General features: G+C 36.5%; 1 protein-coding gene across 1 annotated transcript in view; it reads right to left on the reverse strand.

Moving 5' to 3' along the window:
• Positions 1-18,260, reverse strand: part of Btaf1 (B-TFIID TATA-box binding protein associated factor 1) — a 94,950-nt gene that overhangs the window by 32,568 nt on the left and 44,122 nt on the right. The window contains exons 15-19 of the mRNA XM_051199573.1: positions 14,300-14,404; positions 12,726-12,875; positions 12,308-12,450; positions 11,524-11,698; positions 9,867-10,070 (exon numbers count right to left, since the gene is read on the reverse strand). Of these exons, the coding sequence (XP_051055530.1) occupies positions 9,867-10,070; positions 11,524-11,698; positions 12,308-12,450; positions 12,726-12,875; positions 14,300-14,404 (777 nt within the window). The remainder of the gene's footprint in view (positions 1-9,866; positions 10,071-11,523; positions 11,699-12,307; positions 12,451-12,725; positions 12,876-14,299; positions 14,405-18,260) is intronic.

Below are 18,260 nucleotides of genomic sequence, written 5' to 3' on the forward strand. Positions count from 1 at the left end.
GGACGGATGTAACTATCATATCGAATAAATCTTGGCCTCGAAGATGGCCTCTGCATGAGGTAAATGTTCAATTCTTACGGATTGAAACCTTGTCTCGGGTAAAACAAAGCATGAGATGGATTGAATGTATAGGACCAGAAGGACAGAGAGGAAGGTTGAGACCATATATGGCTGATGGAGTGATAAATTTATGGGGTCGTGATCTATTACAGCAATGGAATGCACCGATTAACATTCCTCCAGTATTAGATAAGAACCATAAATGACATTGTGGAAAAAATATTATAAAGTACTATACAAGACACATACCAAATATCCAGGCTGTACAAAAACAGAATACAAGTGCTGAACAGAGGAACCAAAAGCCCTACCTTTAAAATGGTTAACAGAGGAACCTGTCTGGGTAGGACAATGGCCTATGACCTCTGAGAAGTTAGAAGCTTTAGAAAGCCTGGTTCAGGAACAGCTAAATGCTGGACATATCGAGCCCTTGGAATTCTCCTGTATTTGTGATCAAAAAGAAATCTGGTAAATGGAGAATGCTTACAGACCTGAGAGCCATCAATAAAGTTATCCAGCCAATGGACTCTCTACAGCCTGGAATGCCCTTGCCTTCTTTGATACTCGAAGAATGGCCTATTATAGTTATTGATTTAAAGGATTGCTTCTTCACTATACCTTTACAAAAACAAGATAAAGAGAAATTTGCCTTTACGGTCCCTAATTACAATAATTCTCAACCGGTGAAGAGATATCAATGGAAGGTTTTGCCACAGGGAATGCTAAATAGTCCCACCCTGTGCCAATATTTTGTACAAAAACCGCTAGAAATAATTCGAAAACAGTTTCCACAATCCATAATCTATCATTACATGGATGATATATTGTTAGCTGACTCTAAAGGAGAAATATTAGAAAAAATGTTTGAGAATGTAAAGGAAGTTTTACCTCGCTGGGGATTACAAATTGCACCTGAAAAAAATACAAAAAGGAGAGTCTATCAACTACTTAGGATATAAAATAGGTCTACAGAAAATTAGACCACAAAAAGTACAGATCAGAAGAGATCGCTACCAGACTCTTAATGATCTTCAAAAATTACTAGGAGAGATTTCTCAACTGCAAGCCATTATTGTACTAGAAGGGCATGATTTGAAAAACTTGAAAATGGCCCTAAAAGGAGATAAGGACTTGAATAGTCCACGAATATTATCAGCTGAAGCTGAGAAGGAATTAGAATGGGTAGAAAAAAGGATACTAGAAGCACATGTGGACCGTGTGGATCCAAACCTAGACTGTATTCTGGTTATATTACCATCTAGAGAATATCCTTCAGGGATTTTGATGCAGAGAGAAGATATCATATTAGAATGGATATTCCTACCACATAAACAGAATAAAAAACTAAAAACATATATAGAAAAAATCTCTGACTTGATTATAAAAGGTAAATTAAGACTTCGTCAGCTAACAGGAAGGGACCCAGCAGAAATTATAGTACCTTTAACTAATGAGGAAATTTCCTCCTTATGGAAAGATAACGAATATTGGCAGAGAGTTTGCAGTAACTTTTTGGGAACAATTAGCAACAACTATCCCAAAACTGAGAGAATCAAATTCATAAAGAAAACGATTTGGATTCTTCCACGCATTGTAAGAAAAACACCTATTTCTGGAGTTCATACATTCTACACTAATGCAAACAAATCAGGTAAGGCAGAATATAAATCAGGAAAAATTAGCAAAGTGGTTCAAAGCCCTTACAATTCTGTACAAAAGGCAGAATTGTATGTCATTCTCATGGTACTTATGGATTTTACAGAACCCCTCAATATAGTTACTGGCTCTCAATATGCAGAGAGAGTCGTTTTACACATTGAGACTGCAAAATTTATTCCTGACAATACAGAATTAACTTCATTGTTTATACAGTTACAAGATACTATCAGAAAGAGGACTCATCCTATATATATAAAACACACATCAGATCTCATACGGGTCTGCCAGGTCCTCTAGCACAAGGCAATGATGAAATTGATCGTTTATTGATAGGAAGTGTGCTAGAAGCCTCAGAGTTTCATAAGAAACACCACATGAACAGCAAAGGTTTAAAAAAGGATTTTTCTATCACTTGGGAACAAGCCAAGGAAATAGTAAGGAAATGTCCTACTTGCTCATTCTATAACCAAACTCTTTTACCACCAGGCAGTAACCCTAAAGGTATAAATAGGAATGAAATATAACAAATGGATGTGTTTCATTTTGCAGAATTTGGAAAATTAAAATATGTACATCACACTATAGATACATTTTCAGGGTTTCAATGGGCTATTGCTCTGAGCTCTGAAAAGGCTGATTCTGTTATCACACACCTATTAGAGGTAATGGCCATTATGGGCATACCTGCACAAATAAAAACTGACAATGCTTCACCATATGTCTCCAGCAAATTGAAACAGTTTTTTGAGTATTATAACATAAAGCACATAACTGGTATACCACACAATCCTACAGGACAAGGAGTGGTTGAGAGATCCAATCGTACTTTAAAAGAAATGTTCCATAAACAGGCAGGAGGAACCAAGACACCAAAACACAGATTATATAATGCTTTATTAACATTAAACTTTATTAATGCTGATGAAAAAGGAAAAACAGCTGCAGAAAGACACTGGACAATAGAAAAAAAACTTCTGAACTAAATCAGCCAGTGTACTTCAAGGATGTATTGACCTCAGAATTGAAAGCAGGATATGTGTTACGGTGGGGTAGGGGTTTTGCATTTGTATCTACAGGAGAAGAAAAACTATGGATACCATCTAAGTTAATCAAGATCCGAGTTGGACAAGAAAACATCTTAATGAAGAGAAATGACAAGTCATCCAACAAATTAGGTCCCATGAAATGTGCGGAGACCTCTCAAAGGTAGGGGAAGTGTTCTGTTCTTGTTCTTACAGGAAAACAGAGAAAACCTATCATCAAACAGCCAAAAGACACTGAACATGTAGGTACCTACAGAAGAGAAGACGGCTCTTCAGAAACAATCACTTAATGAAGCGGAATCTGATATATGGTAAAAATATTTAATTGTAGTAAACTATTTCTATACAGAAATCTATTTCTCTCTACTATGTAGTATTCCTGAAGTCCCAATTCATGTAAACCAATGCTGGCTTTGGAGATGGATTTGGCTTTCATTCTCTAAATTCAAGCATGTTGTTAAGATTAAATTCATGGTTTCTGCCTTAAATCAAGAAGCCAATTGGTGTAAGGCAGAAGAAAACAAAATCTGGGGGCTCATTACTTATATGCAATTTTCTCTCTGAAATCCTAATTTTCTCACATACATTTTAATGCTTATTGTTGCCTTTCCCTAATGTATACCTTAAAACTTGAAAATTTTACTTTAATATTGATGTGTAACTTTTCCACAAGGAATAATAACAATTCCTAACAGCAGTCTTTGAACACTCTGGAAAGAAGATGGGGCCTCATGTCAACATTTCCACTTGACTCAACCTGATGCATCTGAACTACAAACCCTAAAACCAGTTTGAGACTGTTTTGCTCAAGACAACTCATGACTAGCTAGCTGTAATGGTGCACCTTCTTATTATACCCTGGCCAGTTTCAAATAGAACTACAGTCAAGCATTTTCTGCCACACAGTTGACTAGCTACATATGTCACAGCCGGTTCTGTTGAGAAATTTGGTTGCTCAAAGTTTTTTTCCTATAGGATCCATTGGAGCAATCATCGTCCCATTTCAGCAGGAAGTAACCTTAAGATAATGACGCCCCCTTTCCCTACCCTTAGAATTTTGGGATAATAGTCATCTTCTTTGGGTTGGTTTTAGTTTTTTAGGGTTGAGTATGGAAGGTGATGCTTACACTCGAGTTTATCTTTTAGACAGGAATAGGGAATGGTTGGGAAAGGTATGGTGTAGATGGGATATAGGTAGATTAGCCTATTTTCTTATATATTCTTATTTGTGGTAAGCTATGTAAAATTAAGTTTATATTTTGTTATATTGTGTGCAATCTTTCCACTTATGTTTTATGCACATTATTTTTACCATATTCTATGTATGTATACTTTTACTTATGTTCAAGACATTTCGTATATTGATACAATTTATGCACATTTATTCTTGCCATATTCTATGTATGTATACTTTTCTTGTATTCAAGACATTTTGTATATTGACACAATTTGGGATATTTATCATGCTGCCCTTTATAGTTCTACTTCTTGTCTTGACATTTCTACTCTACCTCTATTTTAGGGATTTATATGTATGTATATGTATATAGTTATATTGTTTAAGTATTTGTTCTTGCTTTACTCAGGGAAGTTTTAATCAGTTTTTTAGCTAAGTTCCTGAGTATTACAGATTATCTTCACTCATGTTTCCTGTACCTATGAGATTAGTCAGATATAGATGCTTAATCTTCAATCACTTCATAGACATGCAGAACATGGCATTTAAAGGTTTTAATATTAGTACTCCGTTGACATGAGACACTGTTGCTCCTGACAGCACTGTGCACTTTCCCGAAAATATGTTGGACATTGTTGTTGCTCCTGCTGGAGTTCATTCTTGCCTCAGCTAATGGCCTGTTGGGCAAAGAAGTGCCCCCACCTTGACCACTGATTTGGACATGCAGTCCTGTGTGCTTGCAGGAGACAAATATAGAAGACTGCTGGACCTTGCCAAGTCAGGGTAAGACAGCCATTCTACCTCCCTGCTGTTGTTGTGGCCTGTCAAGTTCTCTTGGCCTTAGCCAAAACTGGGTGTACCAACGTTGCTGTGAGACCTAGGGTGACTGTCCAGGTGGCTTGCTGTTTCTGTCCTTGCTGCACCTTTTGGAAGTTACCCGTCTGCACTTCCTATCTACCCTAGTATCATTATTTTCCTTCTCAGGTCTTGATGAGGTTGAACATTAAACTATCACAACTATTATTCCCTCTTCCTAGTTAGATATATTAGGTACTAGACTTACGTTTTCCAGCTTAGGACAACTCTATTATAAACTCCATTATGCCCTCACCCTAGGACTAGTATGTAGGTCATTTTGTTCTCGATTTTCCTTTTCTTAGAGCACACTTGTTATTCACTGTTTTGTATACAGTTTTGTATTAAGCCTAAATCTTTTCTTTAGACTAAAAGGGGAATTGTAGTGAGATAGTCCTTCTGTGGCACTGACCACGCCAATTGGGGGGTGGAGCCATGGGCGGAAGTGACCTGTGGAAGGAGGTCTGAGGAAGGGCCAGGAAAAGCTCTCTTGCTGGCGGGACTCGGACAGGAGAGCATCCGGTGGAACTTGCTGGTGTTCATCTGTCTAGGTTGTAAGTTATTTCTCCCTGAATAAACATCTATTTGGCCTATTTGTTTATCCTGATCCTTATTTAACAGCAATAACTTTACGGAAAGACACAGTCTCTTGAGAGAAATAAAATCACCATTAAGTATACCAAATTTCACCTAACTGGTAAAATATGAAAGATACAAACAAATACAAACTATTAATTTGAGGGATAACAAAATTCAGAAACTACTTCTCTGATCCACAAACAAAACAGATGTTAATAGCCACTGTAGAAAGCCCAATAGTACTATAACAGAGTACTACTTTATAAGCTTCATTAAAGGACTGCTCATCATTTTAACTTTATTAAGACATAATTCCTGTACCATAAATTAACTCATTGAATAATTCAGTGACTTCATTAAGCATTATGGCTCACCATATGAGAACACTCTCATCAATCCCAAAAGAAAACTCATAACCTATTACCAATCATTCCTCATTGCCCCCAGTTTATACAACCTATTTCCCTCTTATACAAATAGGTATATTTTGGCTATTTCATATGAATGAAATCTCAATATATGTAATGTTCTTCAGGTTCATCTATGTTGTAGCATAGGATATTTTCTACCAAGCAATATTTAACTTTCGTATATAATCTATCTCTCCTACATTTTATTTATCCATTTATCAGTTGATTAATATTTAGGCTCTTCCTGCCTTTTGAATAGTACAAATAATGTTGCTCTGAAATTTTATGTACATCAAGATTGTATAACAGCTTATATAAAAAATAGGCCAGGTGGTGGTGGCACATGCCTTTAATCCCAGCATTCAGAAGGTAAAAGCAGGTGTATTTCTGCGAGTTCAAGGCCAGCCTGATTTACAGATCAAGTTCTAGGACAGCCAAGGCTACAGAGAGAAAGGCTGTCTTCAAAAAAATAAATAAATACTCAAATAAGTAATAGTTGCTTTTGATGGGTGAGCACAATTACTGCGAACTTTCATAAACAAGTATAGTTTGATAATTATTGATCATAAAACAAGCATTGGAAAGCAGAACTTTTCTTTTCATGGGTATTAGTTGTGTTTAAGGGATCCGTTTCAAAAAGTAGCACATCATCCTCCTGCTTCAGCCTCCTAAATGCTGGAAGTGTAGATACTTGCCACCACATCCTACTAAGAACTTGTCCTTTAAGAGCTAGAAATAACTGATTCCATAATAGACAAAATAGAATTTTGTCTTTTTTTTTTAATCAGTATAAAATACAAAAGGTTTTTTAAAAGATTTTAAATTATAGCTCCATGACCATGCCAAATGGCTCATCACAAAAGAACAGAAATCATTACACTTACACTTTTCACTTTGCCTTGTCCATTTGCAATTATGTTCAAGACTTACATGAAATTATTACACTTAAAAATCTGATAACACTGTCCTAAGTACTATTCTATGTCAACCTTAACTGAGGAAAGACTTTCAATTAACCCCAAATTAATTGTCATTTAACTAATACTTATTTGCTAACAGTGGGTAAGACTTAATGTTTAACACCCCGCCCCCATGCCCAAACTGGAGACAAATGCAGGAGAAACACAAGTAAGGAACTGAGTCAATCCAACACTAAGAAAAGACAAGGGCCTGCGGCCACAGAGTCATCCAACACTAAGAAAAGACAAGGGTCTGCAGCCACAGAGTCAATCCAACACTAAGAAAAGACAAGGGCCTGCGGCCACAGAACTGCTTTACTCTCTCTTTTTTTTCCTCTCCTGTCTTTATTTTTTTAATTAATTTATTTTTTATATTCTAATCCCAGCCCCCCCCCCATATTCTCCTCCCATATGCTCCACAGAAAGGGTAAGGCCTCCCCTAGGAAGTCTACTAAGTCTGCCCAATCATCTCGTTGAGGCAGGACCAAGAACTGCTTTACTCTAATGGTGGAAGGCACCAGTAAAGACTTGGACTTAGCAGTTTAAGCATTTACTTTCTGTTTGTTTTAAACTGGATCTGGCTATGGGGGAACTTGCTATAGAGACCAAGTTGGCCTTTAACTCAGAGATTCATTTGCCTTTGCAAAGGTGGGTGCCACCATGACCAGCATTTTGACCAGCATTGTTATTTTGGAGGACAAGGTCTTACTATACTGTCCCAGATGGCCTCAAACTCCAAGGCTTAAGGGTTCTCCCAACCTCAGCCTACCGAGTCTCCCAAGTAGCTGAGACCACGGGCAGAGGACATTCTACCTAGTTTTAAAAGAATGGTTCATGAGTTACTGGTCTGTCTTTGCTTCAAGATAATGTGAGGAGGAAGTGAAAAGCAGGTTATTTTCCAAAGAATTGAAAAGGATTAATCACAGCTGAGCACAAAGGCATAAATGAAAGGTCAAGTTGTTTCTCTTGCAGAAGAACCAGGTTCAATTTCTAGCACCCACATGAGGCTCACAACTGTAACTACAACATCAGTCTCAGGGATGTGCCACCCTCTTCTGACCTCCTCATACACTAGGCATACATGTAGTGTACGGACATACATGCAGGCAGAACACCATACACATAAAATACTAAAATAAGCAAATCTTTAACTAAAAAATAAAAGAATAAAGGTTTAGAGCAGACACTACTGTGCAAGGATATGGGGGAAAATCCTGAGACTGGCTAAGATACAAGGACAGAGCAATGTTATCTCTATGGAATACTTTATATTTGGCAGGCAAGAAGAGAACAAGAATTCAACAAGGGTAGTGGCTCCTGTAAAAGTACCCTCCCATCAGACTGATAAAACAGAGAAATAGAATAGAGACTTCACTGGGAAATAAGGTGTCTTGGATTTAAACCTAGCAGTGACAGAAAAAAAAGAAGATAGGTGATAAATCTAAACATAAATAGAAAACTTAGACAAACATGGAAGGAAATGTTTTCAATCCTTAAAGTTAGGAAAGGGTTTAATAGATTGCAAGAACAAAGAACCACAAAAGCATTAACTAGTTAATAACATTTTCCAAAATGTAATATATCTGATCATCCAAAGGGTAAGAGAGACGGCTCAACAGGAAAAAAAGCCCTTTCCACAAAGCCTGATGACCTGAGTCTGAGTCCTGGAGCCATGCGACAGTGGGAGGAAAACACCAACTATCAAAAGTTATCCTCTGCCTCCCACACACACGTGGCATGCACAGAACGATTTTAATAAAATTCAAGGCAGCAGTAAGAAAATTAAGAAAGATGTAAGCCACACTTTACAAGAGAATACTCAGAAAGCATGTACTCAACACAGGCTATCCAGGATACCTAGAGCATCCTTACAACCCAACAGCAAACTGACAATTAAAAGGGGGCAAAGGACTCAAAGAATTTTCAAAAATAGAAGCATGAAATGGCCAACAAAGTATAAAAGTGTACAATGTATCCTTCATAAAGGAAATATGTAAATTAAAACCTTAATGACACAATTTCACAACCACTGAAGAGCTTAACAACAGGCTGAGTGTATCAAACACTGATGGTGATGTAGAAAAATGACAGCTGCAGGCAAAAACACCAAGACATATAAAATGAAAATAATTTTAAAATATATAAATACTGCCAAACATTATCTCTTACAGCTCAGCAACTCTACTCTATTTATCTAAGAAAAATGTAACTACAGTTACATAAAAATAATTTTAAAAAACGATTTATAGGATCTCTATTCACAACAGCAAAAGCTAGGAACAGGACATGTGTTCATCAAGAGGCAAATGGCTGGCACTAGCTGTAAACTCATCAATGAAAATAATTAATATGCATAACATAATGAACTCAAAACTTCCACGCCCCAAAATCCTTATGCTAAACAGTACATACAGTGTATGGTATCATTTATATAGAATTATAGAATGAGCAAATAATTCAGTAACAGCAGGGTAAGAATAATGGTTATTTGGGATGAAGGAGACGAAGGACAGACTTGGAAATAGTAAAAGTGCTGTGTTCTCTATCTTGATTGCATTTGTATCTGGCTTATGTATCTGTGAAAAATTCATAAATTGGTCCACTTTAAATTTGTGCCTTCATCTATCATGTTCAAATATCTAATTTACTTAGAAATGTTAGGAAAACATCAGATGAATTGGTGGCTGGAAAGACAGGAGATATTTAAGTACATGTGTGATATAATGAACTTGGTAAAAATGTTAACTGCAAAATCTAACCACTGGGTATGACTATTGCTATTCTGAGTACATGAGTAATTTTGTGTAACACTTGCTTCTATGTTTCAATATTTTTATCTTATACTCAAGAAGCCACAGAAGCAGTTTTTCCCATCTACCAAAATCTTATGATATACTGTAAGTGACAAAACTTCACAAGTTTTCCAGTAAGATGTATTAACTAGTTCTCTGTCCTTCTCTAATTTCAAGAAATTCAATACTATGAAATAACCTTTCTAAAGATGACAGGCTACCACGCCACAAACAGATTCAACACATTAGTATGCTTCTGTGATGACACATCATAGCAAATTTCTAACCTTTATTTCATGTTGTAAAATTAAGAAAGTTACTTCTTTACTCACCAGGTCATTAGCTTGATCTATTGTTAAAACATTGTTGTTTACTCTATTACCCACTTCAATATTTGCATCAGCTAATGATGATATAAACTGTTTACATTCATTCTGCATTCGTGTGAATGGAACAGCAATTTCATCATAATACAAATGTTCTGAAAGGATATCAAGTAATCGTGGCTGCACAGCTAGGGTAACAGCTTTACACTCCTAAAATACAACAGATAACAAGATTCAGGGAACACATAGAAACATAATGGTAGAGATGTTTAAATCTTGACTTCAGACAAACAAATGCTGTATTGCCAATGATTTTCAATCTAGAGTCTGTTGTTATCTTCCAGCATAGTTAGTTACACAAAGAAAAAGTATTACACCAAAACTACTCTGAAGTTTTAATGTGAATGACTACAGACATGCACATGTAACTACAATAATTGCATTTAATTTTAACCTAATTATTCTTAGTATACTCTGAATATATTCAATATATATATATATATATATGCATATAAATAAATAGATAAATAGAGCAGACATTTAGAAGTATATTACTATAAAAACCAGTCAGAAAACAATCTGGCATGCACTAAAAATATTATTCAAAATTTGATATTAGATATCTTTAACAGTTCAACCACAGCTTCACATGCTGTATTGTAAAAATGGATATAATTTAAAAGCTACTTACCTGCCCCCAAATTTAACTAACCCTTCCCACTCTCTCTGGTTGTTGCCTGCCCCAACAAGAGGGGGAATGGCCTCAGTGGTGAGCCATGAGGGGTTCTGTGAGATCTGGGTGATCAGCCTGGGCTTCACAGAGTAAATCCAGAGAAGCTCTGTGAGGGTCCAGAAACCGAACTGTCAACACTTGCTGCTGAGTCTGAGAGGCACAAAAACACAGCATCACTGCCTCTCCAGCACATGGGGTCCTCACAACAAAACAGATAAGCTTTGTTTCTCTCCAGAGGCAAAGTGGGGTCTCAATTGCAATAAAGCATGGTTCAATTACTTTAGACAAAGCTTTGACAAACTGCTAAGAGGCAGTAACAAGCAACTCTCACAGCAAGTGCAGACAGTTAAATTTCCAGAATTCCAGTCAATGGAATAAACAAGACCAGCAGGAAGTTTCTTTGATTTACAGAAACAAGTCTTACACAAAAATCATACATCTTACAGAAGCTTAAAATTAAGAGGCTAGAAGGGAATTTGGTTCATTTGGAAATGGAAATTTGAGTTTAAACGTGGAGATCTCCTTTTCTTGCAACCAAAACTTCTACTATCCATATAAACAGAGCTCCAAAACACAAAGCACTGAACATGTGCTGCAAGAAAGCAATGACCACCTGGGTTACACATTCAGGCTCGGGCTTGCTTCTTTCTATACACACGAGTCTCAACAGGGAGCTTTCACAGACTGTAGGGATGGACAGATACTAAATATGAGCACAATGTAGTAGTCTCAGATATATGAATGGGGTGCTAAAAAAAAAAAAAAAAAAGTTAGAAGTAAATGTAAAACAAATACTGTTCAATATTATATGGAATTCTTTCTCTTAACTATTAGATTTCTATAAAGAAATTGTATGTTATAAATAGTCCTAAATGCTAATGGAAGTTGATTTTACTACATTTGCCTTTTTTACTTAGGAATATACCTTACCTTTTGTAAAGAAGCCCATTCACAGATTACTAACGCAACACTAATTCTCTGTAAAGCAGATTTGGAGTTCAAATGGAATAGTAGTAACTGACCAAGTGATTCTGCTGGTTTAATTTCTTGGTTTATCATGTTTACACCTGGATCACAAATACAGCAGCACAGTGCTCCTAACAACCTAAAAGAGAGAAGAAGACCACACCATAAAATTTACTTGAGGGAAAACTTCTCTTACTAAATATCTTCCTCCTTATTTTCATGAATAGTTTGTTATTTTTGATACAGCGTCTAACATATCCCAGGCTGGCCTTCAACTCTGTTAGTGAGGGTGACTGAACCCCTGACCTCCCTCTCTCTCGGGTGACATTGCAGATGTGCGCCACCACACTTGTTTATGTGGTGTCTGGGATCAAACCCAGTCATTTGTGTATGCTACACCTCCAACCAAATTATTATCATTTCTTTTTAGAAGACAGGGTTTCTCTATGTAACAGCCTTGGATGTCCTGTAACTCTCTTTGTTGACCAAGCTAGCCTGAAACTCACAGAGATCCACCTACCTCTGCCTCCTGAGTGCTGAGATTAAAGGTGTATACTACCACCACCACCCAGCCATCTATTTTTAAAACTTCAGAAACTTAAAAATATTTATTTGCTTTAACTTTTTCTTAGATAACTAATATAAAGAACAACTGACAGACATGGGGGGGGGAGCCTTTTGGTTAAATTTTATAGCTATTAGCTAGAATTTTCAATCTATGGTACTTGACACTTGAATGAATACTCACTTAGCTGCCATCATCCTGGCCCTCATAACTACAAAATCTCTGGTAGCTGAGTCTTCCATGATGGTGTCTGCACCTGCAATATACTCCTGAAGCACTTCTTTATTCTGGATTTGGCCTTGCCGTACCTTACCACCTGTTTTTTCCTAGAGGAAAAACATGAAGGAAAACCAACAATTAAAGATTATTCAATAAAATTTAATTAGAAACAACAAAGCCAGTAAAATGTAGTTCTTTTCATAAAATTCTAAGGGCTAATAATTACTATCCAGTTTGTCAGAGTCTGAATAAAGAATTGATCCTGCCTAATGCTAATGAAGGCACCCTCAAAATTAAGCAATAAATACAAGTTTCTCAAACAGTTACTATATTGATAATAATGAACTGAACATTGAAATACCTTATGTTTCCTTATACTTACCTTGGCTTTTGCTTTTACTTCTAGCAACATATTTAAATCAATAGGTAAGTGAGAAGGCTGCATCATTAAGCAAAGCCAAGCACCCATCCATGGGCAAGCAGCTGCTACCACATACTGAACGGAAGCCTTGCTCAACAGTTCCATCCAAACCTAGGGAGTGAACAGGAGAATCAGAAACACGTTTTTCTATTAAGTGCTAACAAAATTTGAACATACTTCTAGGGAAAATAAACTGAAAGGAATATAATATAGCAAACACACTAACTTGAAAAGTCAACACAGAGGTTCACTTAGAAACACTGGTTAGGTTGATAGGTTTCTATACTATATGAAATAATGTAAAGGAAAGTTTGTGGTTTTGTTATTGTTTTTTCAAGAACACGGGGGTGGGGGGACATACGATTGTGCAGTGAGTAAAGGCACGGGCCACCATGCTTGACAATCTGAGTTTGGTTTCCAGAACTTACAAGTGAAAGGAGAGAACCAGCTCCTAAAAAGCTGTCATCTGTCCTACACATCCACCATCAAAATATAAGTTGTGTTTTTTTTTGTTTTGTTTTTTACGTCTTATATGTGTATTTTATGTGTGCTTTGTCTGCATGTATGTATATGTACCCCATGTGTGACCAATGCCCATGAAGGTCAGAAGAAAGTATCATATCCCTTGGAACTGGAGTTACAATGATTATAAGCTGATAGATTGATGTAGGTAATCAAATCCGGGTCTTCCTCAGCAACAAGAACTCTCAATCACTGAGCCCATCTCCAGCCCAGTAAATAAGGTTAAAACAAAACAAAACAAAAACCTATAGGAGTCAGGCATTGGTGGCACATGCTTTTAATCTCAGCACTTGGAAGGCAGAGGTAGGAAGATTTCTGAGTTAGAGGATAGCCTGGTCTACAGAGCAAGTTCCAGGATAGCCATGACTACACAGAGAAACCCTGTTTCAAAAAACAAAAACAAAAAGGAACATAGAGTTAGGTATGGGGGTACACATCTATAAAGCACTCAGGAGGGCTGAATTGAAAGAATCAAAGGTTCAGGGCCAGCCTGAGATACACAGATAGATCTATTCAACAAACCAAAACAAGAGAATATTTAATAGTTTATGAAAGACTTTATAAATCAAACATGCCAAGCATGCTCAACTTATTTTTGCAAGCCAAGGAATGAAAGAGGAAAGCAAGAGGGCCAGGAGTTTGAAGCCAACCCTACACAGCAAGCTCAAGCCAGCCATGGTTATGTGAGACCCTGTTGCAGAGACTCCCACAAGGTCCCTACACAAAGGAACAAATACCACTGACCTCCACAGAAAACCTATCCCTACACACACAAGCATTAGCTTAACAGGACATATAAGAAGAAGAAATGAAGAAAAATAACTAATCTGAATTTATATTTTATTCCATAAGAAGCCTAGTTTTCTGGATCATCTTGTAGATTAATAGACTCTTCAAATATCTTAATTGGCTTAATTTATTAAAACCCCTCACCAATAACATAGTGATTATTATTTTTAAATTATATCTACAAATTTATTAGGACAAGAAATACAGTTAGACTCATCATGTACCTTGTGAATGAGATCCAGAATTTCCTGGCTGCTTTCTAAAACACAAAATTGAAAAATATGTCGCAGCATATCAGACAGGATGGGTATAAGCCAAGATGAAGAGTTCTGAAAACAAAAACAGAATCAAATATATGGCATGTAGTTCCTGGACATTAGCTTTCATGAACTAAAAAATCAAATAATACAAACATTGTCATGAAAAGACTGAATGGGTTTATCAGAAAGATTTAACTGGTGATAAATTTTGATAAGACTTAGTCTGAAGAGAATGATGCTCCCAAATATTGTTTATAAATGTTTTCATTTAAATGGGGTTGGTTATAAATGGGTAATGATCACAGCCAATCTCTTTTTAAAGGAAAAGGGGAGAATATGATATTGAAACAAATACTTTGCATTGGTATGGATTTTGGTTTATTGATACAAATTTAAGGTCAATGTTGTTATATTGCATGTTTCTCCTCTTGTTTGGGTATCATATTTATATAGCTCATTTGAAAATGTAATGTATAATTAAATACCGATTACAGACAGTCAAAACTTATAAGCATGTTAGTTAGGTTTTCTAGATATACAGAGATATGTTTCAGATGGATGGATATTCTTCAAAACTTTTCAAAGACCTTCAGAATATGGCATTTAAAATGGTTTAGAGTTTTTCATGACAGTGAGGCACAACAACTCCTGGCAACACCAATTAGGTCAGAAAGGAAGACAAGCATCAAAGAAACGTGTTGTGGAGTTTGCCTTCAGCATGGCAGAAACAGCCATTTTGGGCAGGAAACTGTTCTTGCCTGGATGGTTTGACTTCATGCTGTATAAACTGGTCATAAAGGACCCACAGGAGAGTGACTGCTGAACATGCCAAACCAAGATGGGACGAACCTGAAGGGTTCTTTATGAAAGAGTCTGCTAGACATTCTGTAGGGCACAGGGAAAAATTACTGACAAACTGCCAATGCAGGTGACATTTTAAATTTTCCTGCTTTGCTGAGGAGTCTGCAGGACACTCTTAGTCTGTAGGTGGAAGGTGGATGCCCCAACATTACAGAAGAACTTTGGGTGACTGTCCACGCAGCGAGATGACTCTATCAATTCCAGATTTTATATATATTATCCTTCTGAGGTCTTTGATGGAGTTGAAGACAGATAGTTATGGTTATCAGTTTCCTTAGTTATGATAAAAGTTAAATAAGAACTTTAGACTCACAAAGATAGAATAGATGAATATTTTCTTTAAATTTTACCACATGTTAATAAACTAAATATTGTTACCTATAGTTCTTACTAGATTACTGTTTTGTTATATATAATTTCACTATGTTAAAATTAAAGCTTCCTTTATTTAGACAGAAAAGAGGAGATGATGGGGGTGTCCTTCTGTATATATGTTTCTCTTATTGGTTAATGAATAAAACACTGTTTGGCCAACAGCTAGAAAGGAAGGATAGGCAGGGTTTCGAGAGGACAGAGTGAGGAGTGAGGAGAAGGAGAGGGGGAGAGGTGGGGGGAGAGAGAAGGGGAGAGGGGAGAGACAGAGGAGGGGGGAGGAAGAGGGGCTGCTATAAGAGGCACCAGGAGCCACCAAAAGAGTAATGAGTCCAGGTCCAGGTCCAGGCATTCTCCAGTAAGCAAAGACCACGTGAAAATACATAGTTATGGGTTAATAATTAAGAGACAGCTAAGAAACTCTAGCAACAAGACAAAAAGTACATCATTATTACAGTGGCTTAAAAATTACACAATCCTATAATCACAGGGAAGTGGCAAGAAGACCCTGATTATCCTAACATGAAATTTTCTCCAAATAAACTGAAAGTACAGAATCAAACTGTAAGCAGCAGGATCATCGGCATACGCCACTCCTTTGTAAGGAAAATGGGAAATGCTCAGATTACTGCTGCTGGGCTAAAAGGTCAAAGCTTCAATTCTACATACTCATTAATCATGCCTTTCTTTCCTTACTGTCATCCAAATCACTGGCAACCTAAACAGTTACCAACTTCCATCTCTAGATGATGTTTGCACTGTATTTATAACAAATAAAATGTGATATAAAGTATATTTGATGTCTCATGGTACAAATGCTGATGAATATACCTTATAAATATTCAAGTCTGCCTGGGAGAAAAGAATTCATGGGTAGAGCACAGAGGATACCTTAGAGCAGTAAGACTATTCTTCGTAATTGTGCATATAAGACACAAGAGGTTTGGTCAAATCCATAGACTGTACAATACCAAGGGCAAAACTTAATGGAAAACTATAAATTTCAGTTGATGCAAATCCACTATTTTCCCATATAGGGTGTTCACAATGGGGGATACCATATACAGTGTGAGATTAAAGTATATGGGGAGCACTGTTCTTTTCCTTCAGTTTTCCCTCAAAACTGTTCTAAGAAAGCTATTCATGGTGGCACACACCTTTAATCTCAGTAGTCCTGATGCAGAGGTAAGCAGATCTCTTGAGTTTGAGGTCAGCCTGGGCTACATAATGAGCTCCAGGTCAGCCAGGTCTGTGTAGAAACAGCCTGTCTTAAAAAGAGGAGGAAGAGGAGGAAGATGATGATAGTTCCAAGGATATAGATCGGTGGTAGAATGATTGCTTTGCTTTGCAAATACTATGACAGACAAAGACAAGAAAATGTTCCTTATGATATGTTGCAACGAGATTATCACCATACAAAGGCAAAACCTAATGGAACACTAGTAATAAAAACTGGCCAGAATATGAGACACTTACTGTTGAAAAACAGACAAAATGATACATCTATTCTAAAAGACAACTTAGAAGTTTCTTACAAAACTGAACATAATCTTACAGTATAGTATGTGGGTTCCTTAATATCTGCCTACGTGAGGGGAAATATTAATCCATACAAAAACCTGTACTTTATAGAAGCCGTGTATATATATACTACCAAAACTTGAAAGTACCCAAGGTATCCTTTCAAAAGGTGAATGAATAAATTAGGACATAATGAATAATGAATAAATAAATAAATAAAGAATAATAATGATAATGAATAATAATAATAATAAAATGAATAATAATGAATAAATAAATAAATAAATTCAAAAGGTGAATGAATAAATTAAGACAATAGGAATGTAAGACACTTAAAAAAAAAGCTATCAAGACATGAGAGACACAAAGAAAACTTGAATGCATATTACAAAGTAGTAATGAAAAGGTTCCATACTGATGACTCCAACTACATGACATATGCAAAACTATGTAGACAGTGAAAGACCAGTGATTATGAGAGACTAGGAGGATGAGAAATGACTAGAAGAACAAAGATTACTTTCAGAGAAATGAAAACAATTCTCGATGATACTAATAATAGCAGACACATCTTTATATGTTTGTCAATAACATATCTTTCTCAGAATCTTCCAATTTTACGAAAGAAACAATAAAAAAAAACCCACAAAAATTGTGAGTAAATAGAAGAGATCATTATGAGGTGATATACTTAGATAGTGACATTACCCACTAAGTTACTATGCAATTACTCAAAGTGACTGCTGAGTGTATCAGACACTGACACAGGAACACATCTATCAGGAACATACTTAAACTCATTTCACATTCAGAAATTGGAAAGCAATTCAGTAGGTATGCAATCCATTTTCTATGACAAATTTAGGTAAACGCTGAAAGAGCTTGTATAACCTATGTGAATTTGGGAAAGTTTCTTAATTTTTGATCATCAGTGTTCTCATTTGCAAACCATAAATAGTAGCAGCCACAATACTTGCAATAGTTCAAAGCATTAAGTGAATCCCAATAATATTTCAGAGTACTGTTACCTTTTTTTGTTTTGGGTGGGAGGAAGTTGAGGCAGGGTTTCTCTGTGTAACAACCCTGGCTATCCTGGAACTTGCTTTGTAGACCACACTAGCCCCTCACAGAGATCTACCTGCCTCTGCCTCAGGGAGTGCTGGGATTAACA

This window comes from Phodopus roborovskii, unplaced genomic scaffold, assembly GCF_943737965.1.
Source record: "Phodopus roborovskii unplaced genomic scaffold, PHOROB, whole genome shotgun sequence".
NCBI lineage: Eukaryota > Metazoa > Chordata > Mammalia > Rodentia > Cricetidae > Phodopus > Phodopus roborovskii.